At 43.4% G+C, this 10,179-nt stretch overlaps 1 protein-coding gene across 2 annotated transcripts in view; it reads left to right on the forward strand.

Moving 5' to 3' along the window:
- Positions 1-9,139, forward strand: part of ZNRF3 (zinc and ring finger 3) — a 217,491-nt gene extending 208,352 nt beyond the window's left edge. For both annotated transcript variants that reach the window (XM_074972553.1, XM_074972554.1), the window contains 4 exons: positions 998-1,165; positions 4,008-4,110; positions 4,895-6,637; positions 7,300-9,139. In XM_074972553.1, the coding sequence (XP_074828654.1) occupies positions 998-1,165; positions 4,008-4,110; positions 4,895-6,637; positions 7,300-7,343 (2,058 nt within the window). In that variant the 3' untranslated portion in view covers positions 7,344-9,139. The remainder of the gene's footprint in view (positions 1-997; positions 1,166-4,007; positions 4,111-4,894; positions 6,638-7,299) is intronic.
- Positions 9,140-10,179: the final 1,040 nt, after the last annotated feature.

Below are 10,179 nucleotides of genomic sequence, written 5' to 3' on the forward strand. Positions count from 1 at the left end.
GCTGCAGAGGTCACAGAAACTCATGGAATCTGTGACCTTCATGACAGACACACAACCTTAACTTTGAATTGAGCCCAGCTTACCAAAGAATTGAGACCGCTGGGTCTAAATGGCCTGTGTCTGTCTGTCTTTTAATAGATGCTGTATAACATCTTACCTAGTTACTGTCGAACTAGAAAGTATTTTGTCATTGGTCTTTTTCTCAAAATAGAGAACAAAAGTATGTCTTGAATACTTACCTTTTCTGATTGATTGACCATTTTACCATTTCTAGTAACAGGCTTATTACTGGGACTTTTTCCCCGTTTCATTATTCCTTTTTATTGTCCTTAACCCTACTATCAAAAGACTTTTCCTTGGCACTTTTGACTTCCTTTATCAATTTCTATTTTATAGTTTTTGCTATCAATTTCCTCATTTGCTAAATATATTTTTTTGTTTTGTAGTGGTGCTTCCATTCCTCTTTTTAGTCAGAATGGCTTTTTAATTGAGGAAGTCTTCTTTTGTGATTGTAGAACTGTAGGTGTTTTGGGGATCTAGCAAAATAAAATATTCTTAAACAATTCCAATTATCACTCACATTTTTCTGTTTAAGTTTTTCCTCTCAATCAGTTTTACTCATTTTTTTTTCAGGTTTGGAAAACTACTTCTCTTCAAGTGCTGTGTGTGGTGCGTGCTCACACACGCATGGGTGTTGTTTGGTTGGTTTTTTGTTTTCGTGTTTTAACTGGTTAGGACTGTGTTCTGTTTGCACAGAGAATGTTTAGCTCAGTGATAAATTGATCACCCACACTCCTCCCTGTAGTGCATTTCATTTCCAGGATATCTTCCACATAGAGAGAAGCCTAATCAGGATCTGCTTAGCTTATGAGACTTGACACCCATCTCAGCCTGAGGGGATATCGTTACAGATGTTAATGGTTAGGAACGGCATTATTTTTCTGCTATTCCAATTGCCTCAATCCCTCAAGCAGCAACGTTGTGTTTTATATTGTAGAATTCCATGAACAGGCTTGCAGTGCAGGCACTGGAAAAGATGGAAACCAGGAAGTTCAAGTCCAAAAGTAAGGGTCACCGTGAAGGAAGCTGTGGAGCCCTGGACACACTAAGCAGCAGTTCAACATCTGACTGTGCCATCTGCCTGGAGAAATACATTGATGGGGAGGTAAAAGAAAGCAGTTTCTCTAATCTGGTTGGTTGATGATGCTGGGCCAGTTTTGGCACAGTTGTCACCAGATGTGTATTTGGTGGCACATGAACCAAGGGTGGGGATCAGTGGATAGGAGGTGTGGCAGTGTTGATTGCATCCTGCTGAAAGTGTAGGGAGGGCTTCCTCTCCAAAACTCGATCTGATAGACCAGGGGTAGTTAATAGGTGCACCATGGGCCAAATGAAGACTGCCAGATGCTTTTGAGTGGACCCCGAAATCTCTTTATTTACTTATCATTATTTTATTTTCTCTGATGTCTGAACTGTGACTATACCTTGACTAAGAAATTTGGACCTCGACAATAAATAAGTACTGGATCACCCTGATTTCAAGAACTATGTCAGCAATTACACTTTGTATGAGTGGATCATCTCATGGCTCCGTAGACTGATTCAGGAAGAACAACACTGACCGCACTGACCAGAGTCATTTGTCTATTTGTGTTGATTGAGCTTCATGTTTCCATACATGACACTGTGCTCCCAGCTATGCAATGCAGTTCTTATCAAAGTCATGGACAGCCACCCTGACAGCCTGGCACCATGTAATGCTCAAAGATAGAGTCAGAAATATTTCTTGGGTGCAGATTTTGTTTGAGTATCTTTAGAAGTGTTTCATCTGCACTCCGTGCCTGTAGTTGCTCAATCTTAATTCATATGTAGAATTTGTTTTGATAAATGGGTCTCAGGCATACAAATTACATAACCAGTCCATCTCAGCTGGTAACAAATCAAAATCAAATGACCTTCAATATCAGCCGAACCAGCTTGCACTAAGACTTCTGTGTGGGATACCTGGTCCTGCCATTTGGTGCCCAGCAGTCATTGTAGGTGTCACAAGTGGAAACTTCCAAGCTTTTTAATGTGCCATTGATAACAGGTCCATGTTTCACACCTGTAGAGCAATATCATGAAGACAACAGCGTTTTAGATTTGCATCTAAATAGATTTCATGTTGCTTCCAGATTCAATGATGAAGGCAACCATATGCTGCACTGGCTTTCTTAATTCACACATCCACTCTGTGATTGATTTGCACTTGATTGTTTAACATGCTGCCAAGATAAGTAAAGTGTTTGGCAGCTTAGAGTGTGGTATCTTCCAAGCTTACTGATGACTCTTGGGAAAGTTGTTGAGGAGCTGGCTGGTACATAGCTTCAGTTTCTGTTCGGCTGAAGGTAAGGCCAATGTACAAGGAGCCTCAGCAAAGCAGTTTGTACAATCTTGCAGTGCTGCGTCAGAATGTGCTGTCAAAGGCAAAGTCATTGCCAGAGAGCAGTAAAGTGTTGCTCTAGGAACTGCACTCTTGATGTGTGGGCTGCTTTTAAAGAGTGAGATATGAAATAAGATCAGGATGTAAGGATGTTTTCAGATCCATAGGTTACCTTACAAATCTAGCAAAGCGAAAACCACTGCTAATTTCAGAGTTCCCATCCAAGGAACAGGGTTATTTCAGAATAGGTACAAAGTGCCACGCCCCAGTAATCAGTTGACGATGGCCAGCCAATGAACTGACTGAGTATATACAGAGATGGCTGTACACAAACAAAGGCGAAGACTTAAGTCTGAGTACATTCTTTTATACCCAAGATGAGACCTTGTATCAAACGCCCCTCTCCTCTGATCTGATGTTTTATGACCAAATACAAGATTCTGCCTTACACTCTAAATTGTATAATGTATCTATTTATTAGCAGTAACAAAACTATCAATGTTTGACAGAGACTTTGGGGACTTCCTGTGTTTACCCTGATTATATTTGGCTGGGTCATCATAATCTCTCATTCTTACTTCATCCTTGGAACCTCATACCCAAATCAGAGGCATTCTAAGGAGTGAAATAACAGGATACTTAGTAAGCCAAAAACCTTGTTTTGCATTTCTTCCCAAAAAAGGATTATTCAAAGATCTGATGAACCACACTAAACTAGGCCTACATTTATATTGATTATGCATTTGCTTATATATATTACTAGCTAATAGGTGATACATGTGTGTGTATGATCCATTAAGGTCACTTAGGCCTTTACCATTTACCATGGCCTTTACCATTTTACATGAGGTAGGTTCACCAAATCATCGTCTCACCTCCTTACAGAGGAAATACCTTGGAAGAATCTCAAAGTTGCAGAAAATGACTTCTAACTTCTCAGCCTCCATCCGTGTTAGTGCCATAGTGAAAAGTGCCTGGTTGCCGTCTCCTCTATGACAACACTCAGGAACTAAGGAAGGGAATGAATCAAAGAGCATGGCCCAAAGGGAAGGGGCAATCTAAAATCTCAGTGTGAAGTTTGAAGACACTGGATAAATAAAAAGGAGACACTGCCTTTTTTAAAATTTCCTCCCCTCAAATAAAAAATACACCCTTTGTCAGACATCAAAAAAAAAAAAAACTGCTACAGTAATTCAACACTGCACGTGAACAACAGTGAATGTGGCCGTAGGGAACCCTGCCAGAAAGAGCACAAAACCAGCTAGAACTGTTGGATGCTGCTGGAGGTAGGTTAGAGGTTTTAGAGGAAAGAGTAGCTTGAGAGGAGGACAGGATGCAACAGGGAATGAAGCTTAACAGCATTGCTGAGCATGGAGATGCTCACCATGTGAATCAGCACAAACTCTCTCCAGCAACTATGCTCTTAGTTATTTGTTAACACAGGTTGGTGGCTTTTCCTCCCCTCTTCCAGTAAGAGGCTGGGAATTGACCTGATCTGTACCTAAGCCAGAAGAACTAGGTGTGGAGTGTGAGTATTCATGCCCTTTAGGGGGAATCAATTAATTTTCTTCTTTCTCCCCAACAGGAGTTGCGGGTGATTCCCTGCACTCACAGATTCCACAAAAAATGTGTGGATCCCTGGCTGCTGCAGCATCATACCTGCCCCCACTGCCGCCATAACATTATAGGTAAGTATTGCCCCTCAAATGCACACACCCAGGTAGGGCCATTTCTGGACTTCTCAGCTCTCTGGATGGAGGGGAAATTGTGTGTATTTCTGTACACTCCTAGGAAAATCCCTTTGGTGATTGATCTGTATTGTAATACAATCCTGGGACTTCCTTCAAGGATGCCAGCCGGTAACAGAGGTCAATTAAAGAAGTTTCTTTGAGAGTGACCCCATGTCCTAAAACAGCCAGGACACTATCCTACCATATCTCTTATCCTGGGCACATCCACCAGAGGGCAGCATCTATCAGTCTGTGTAGAAAAGAAGCACAAATAAAATTCACCCAAGTTCACTGTATTTATATGGGTAAATATCAAGAAAAGCAAATAAATTAAAAGCAGCTGGTATGTGGGAGGGAGTTGTAAAATTCCTAGATTCCTCTGTGCAGCAACATAGAATGTGGTTCTTTCATTGACTTTAAAACATTTTCCATTTAAATAATTTGTAAGAAGAATGGAAAAAGGTGGGCAGAGATCAGTGTTCCTAACCCAGAGGGCTGGGAATGCTGAATAGGCAGCATATTTGCTTATGCAGAGGAAGGAGCTGAAGTCATTGCTCTTCCTTCCCTGGCCAGTAGACCCAGGTGTTTCAAAGAACTTCTGGGTAAGTGTGCTTGTGTTGGTTGTGTCACTTCTCTGGAGCAGGCTGGCACTTTTACTCACTGTTGCAGTCTGCCAGGTAACAAACCCTCAGCAGAGTGGCTGCATTTCCAGGACACACTGTTTGCTTTTCTCCCCATCCAGAACAAAAGAAGGGAAACCCAGGTCCGGTATGTTTGGAATCCACCAACCCAGTGCGCAGCCGGCAGCAGAGGGTGATCCTGCCAGTTCATTATCCTGGCCGAGTGCACAGGACCAGCCAGATAACTGCATATCCCACCCGGACTAGCATGGACCCCCATGGAAATCCCATCACGGTACTTACAGTGGACCGGCATGGTGAGCAGAGCCTGTACCCAGCACAGTCCCCTACTTACATCCAAAGTTACCAGCCTGTTCACTTGGATCATGCCTTGAACACACATCGCTGTGGCCTGGAGCACAGAGCTTATTCTCCAGCTCATACCTTCCGAAGGCCCAAGTTCAATGGACGTAACTTCTCCAAAGCAGCTTGTTTTTCCCAGTATGAGACCATGTACCAGCACTACTACTTCCAAGGCCTTAGCTACCCTGAGCAAGATGGACAGCCTCCAGCTGGCATTGCCTCAAAGGGTCCCTCCCGTGCCTTCCAGCCTGGTGGCAGCATGCTGTTCCCTCCTGTGGTACATGTAATGCCCTCCTCCCGCTTAGAGAGTGGCAGCACCTCCAGTTTTAGCTGCTATCATGGTCACCGCTCAGTGTGCAGTGGTTACCTGGCTGACTGCCCGGGCAGTGACAGCAGCAGCAGCAGTTCTGGCCAGTGCCACTGCTCCTCCAGTGATTCCATGGTTGACTGTACAGAGGTCAGCAACCAGGGGGTCTATGGGAGCTGTTCCACCTTCCGTAGTTCTCTGAGCAGTGACTATGACCCTTATATTTACCGCAGCAAGAGCCCCTGCCGAGTGGGGGATGCTGGTGGCACAAACCGAGGGGCGATTGTTCTCCTAGAGGGCCCCCATCAGGACGAGATTCTGGCACGTGGGCACGCTCTGCTGGGTGCTGACTGTCGGCCTGTGCCAGCTTCTTCCTCAGGGGACCAACTTTCTAACTGCAGCATGGAGATGAACTACAGCAGTAATTCCTCACTAGAGCACAGGGATTCAAATGGCACTACCTCAGAGGGAGGCCTCGAGGCTACTCCCAGTGCTGCCTTGGATGTTAAAAGGAACTGGAAAGGTCCAGAAGTAGCAGGACCTCTGATGGAGCAAGCATGTGCTTGCTGCTTTGAGCTCCAGCACGCTGCCCTGGAGCCCAGCAGTGGGACAACAGACTGCGGTGCACTCTTCTTGGGCTCCCCACTTTGGGGAGGGTGTGGCCCGGGGCTGGAACAGCAGCCAGGTAGTTCCCAAGGCTTGTATAGTGTTAACTCAGACCACTTGCATAGGACAGATGGGGTGAAATATGAGGGCTTGCCCTGCTGCTTCTATGAAGAGCAGCAGGTTGCCTGTGGTGGCACCGGTAGCAGTGGAGCTGGTGGCTGCTACACAGAGGACTATGCAGTGAGTGTACAGTACACACTTCCTGATGAGGCCTTGCCAAGCTGCTATAGGGGGGTGCGTGACATAGGTCAGCGCATCCCTATCATTCCTGAGGACAGAGACTGTGAGCTAGTCCTGCCGTTAGAGTGTCGAGGGACCCATGGAGGCTGTAGTTCCTGGGATGGGACGCCTGAAATGGATGCTCATCTACACCACCAAGGTCTAGGAGAGCTACAGGAGGAGAGGGAGGTGTGCTACCGGGCAATGTCCTTCCTGCAGCAGAACTGCTCTCGGGACGAAGAAACAAGGATGCTCTTTCACAACCCCACTCCGAGCTCCCAGGAGGCAGCGGCAACCACAAAGGCTGCAGGTAAGAGTCAGACATGGTTTTTCTCCAGCACCTTTCAGTCTCAGAGTATGGTGAAGAGAGCACCATGTCAGCTGCACTAGTGTTCACAGAGATGGTCCACACATCATGGAAGTTACAGCTCACTCTCTGGAGAAGGGAAACTGCTCATAGTTACTGCCTATATTAGCCTCTTCTCCTCAGAAAATGTCCTCCATTGCTCCCCTGCTGCAGTTTCATTGTTGGGAGTGCTAATGTGCCATCTAGCCGTGCTCATAGCAGCTCTAGACACCAATGGTGAAAACACAAGTGGCTGCTGGCACCTAATCTAAACTAGGGCTACCACCATTGCCACAGCCAGTGGAGCTGAAGCAGTGGGAAACTCAAGAAAAATGGTGAGTGCAGAAAAGGCCAAAGTGCCATGTGTGGGGTAGGTGAGGAGACTGGTGACCCTGAGGAGGATGAAAAGGAATAATGGAAAGTCTGGGATAGCCTCAGAGGAGAGTGCATGGAACGGGAGGGAGGTGCAGGCCCCCCTGATGCCTCGAAGTGTTTGTGGGAACGAGTCTGGACTGGTGACAAAGTAATTAGTGGCAGAGGAAGAATCACCACTTGGGCTTCTCCTTCCCCAGGCCTTTTTCTTGGATGTGCCTGCGTTATGTCTAATAATTCTTTTATTCCTTCAGGCTCTGGATCTCATCCCCTGGAAAGAAGCCAAATGGGCGACTAGACCTGGCCAGACTGCCACAGATAGACAAGGAGAGCTTTTTATGGAGATTCCAAATGATGCTGGACTTTCTTTCAAACTTTTTTAGCTTTGACAAACACACAAAAGTGGTAATGTAGAGAAGCCCCTCCTGCACCCCAGCTGGACTGAGCCTCCCCTCCATTCCTTGCCAGCTTGATGCATCCTTCAGTCCGGGTTTGTGTAAGTGAACAAAGCCCACGTGGAACAGCTCTGAGCTCTAGTGCCATTTTTATACTAGTGACAAAAAGTGTTCTGTAAATATATATTTTTTTAAAACCATTGTGCCAGCTCTTACTGGCAGGTAACACTGCTGCATTAAACAAGACACCGCATGTATATATATATTAGGGCTGTCAATTAATCATAGTTAACTCATGCAATTAACTCAAAAAAAAAAAAATAATCGTGATTAAAAAAATTAATCGTGATTAATAGCAGTTTTAATCACACTATTAAACAATAGACTACCAATTGAAATTTATTAAATATTTTTGGATGTTTTTTCTACATTTTCAAATATATTGATTTCAAAGTGTACGGTCTTCACTTTATATTTATTTTTATTACAAATATTTTCACTGTAAAAAACACAAGAAATACCTCATACAAATACTGTAGTGCAAGCTCTTTATTTTGAAAGTGCAATTTACAAATGTAGATTTTTGTTGTTGTTACATAACTGCACTCAAAAACAAAACAATGCAAAACTTTAGAGCCTACAAGTCCACTCATTCCTACTTCTTGTTCAGCCAGTTGCTCAGACAAACAAGTTTGTTTACATTTACAGGAGATAATGCTGCCCACTTCTTATTTACAATGTCACCAGAAAGTGAGAAAAGGAGTTCGCATGGGACTTTTGTAGCTGGCATTGCAAGGTATTTATGTGCCAGATATGCTAAACATTCGTATGCCCCTTCATGCTTCGGCCACAATTCTAGAGGACATGCTTCCATGCTCATGATGATGCTTATTTAAAAAAAAAAAAAGTGTTAATTAAATTTGTGACTGAACTCTTTGAGGGAGAATTGTATGTCTCCTGCTCTGTTTTACCCTCATTCTGCCATATTTTTCACGTTCTAGTAGTCTCGAATGATGACTCAGCACATGTTCATTTTAAGAACACTTTCGCTGCAGATTTGACAAAACGCAAAGAAGGCAGCAATGTGAGATTTCTAAAGATAGCTACAGCACTCGACCCAAGGTTTAAGAATCTGAAGTGCCTTCCAAAATCTGAGAGGGATGAGCACATGGAGCACGCTTTCAGAAGGCTTAAAAGAGCAACACTCCAATGCGGAAACTACTGAACCCAAAGCACCAAAAAAGAAAATCAACCTTCTGCTGGTGGCATCTGACTAGGATTATGAAAATGAAAATGCGTCAGTCCACACTGCTTTGTGTTGTTATCAAGCAGAATCCATCATCAGCATGGAGGCATGCCCCCTGGAATGGTGGTTGAAGCATGAATGGACATATGAATCTTTAGCGCATCTGGCATGTAAATATCTTGTGACGCCGGCTACAACAGTGCCATGCAAACACCGGTTCTCACTTTCCAGTGATACTGTAAACAAGAAGTGTTAGACCCGCAATAGAGGTCTCCCTACGGGATGAGGAGCAGGCAGATACTGGACACTGTGTTGGTGTATAATACTCTAAATGCTCTTTATTGATTACAAAACAAACCTTACTCACTCCACATTCACACCCCAAACATACTCTACCAGAGTCCAAAGATCAGAATGGTCCCAATAGCTAGTCAAGTTTCCTTCCAACCATAAGATCATAAGATGCGGGGAGCCAGTGAAAACCACATCTATATCCACACAGGGCTCTGGATCAATAACGACTCCAATTTGCAGAAATCATAGGCAACCATTTATAGTCCATTCCATCGCATCATCGGTTCTTTGCCTTTGTTTACTAGGCCTTCTACCCACACAATTCCAAAGAGACAATTCTGGGCAGCCATGATCTAAGGCGTGCCATTTCCTCCAATTCTTATGCAATTGTATATCAGTCCAGCTGGTGGTGTTTCCTTTTCTGCTGATTCTCCCTATTTTTCTTGGAACATAACAAGATTGTTTTTGCACAAATAGTTCTAATAGTTCTTGACCTTAAGTTCTTTCTTCAGTTGCCAGCTTGCAACACACGTATTCATGTCAAGCACACGTCATTCATACCAGGTCTCAATGACCAATAACATATTACATTGATATATGAATCATAATATATATAGATAACAGAACAGAAGCAGGCAGCATTATCTCCTGTAAATGTAAACAAACTTGTTTGTCTGAGTGATTGGATGAACAAGAACTAGGACTGTGCAGACTTGGAGGCTCTAAAGTTTTACATTGTTTTATTTTTGAATGCAGGATTTTTTGTACATAATTCTACATTTGTAAGTTCAACTTTCATGATAGAGATTGCACTACAGTACTTGTATTAGGTGAATTGAAAAATACTATTTCTTGTTTTTTACAGTGAAAATATTTGTAATCAAAAATAAATATAAAGTGAGGACTGTACACTTTGTATTCTGTGTTGTAATTGAAATCAATATATTTGAAAATGTAAAAAACATCCAAAAATATTTAAATTATATTGTATTCTATTACTGTTTAACAGTGCGATTAATCATGATTAATTTTTTTAATCGCTTACAGCCCTAATAGATACTGATCTCTCCCTAAGCAAGTGCAGGCCTTTGATGAGCTCAGGGCTATACCTGCCTTAGAAAACAGGTCAGCACCTTGAGTCAAAACTAGTCCAGGTGGATATAAATGATGAATCAATTCTTGGATGCTGCCCTGTCCTC

Source organism: Natator depressus, chromosome 15 (genome assembly GCF_965152275.1).
Source record: "Natator depressus isolate rNatDep1 chromosome 15, rNatDep2.hap1, whole genome shotgun sequence".
NCBI lineage: Eukaryota > Metazoa > Chordata > Testudines > Cheloniidae > Natator > Natator depressus.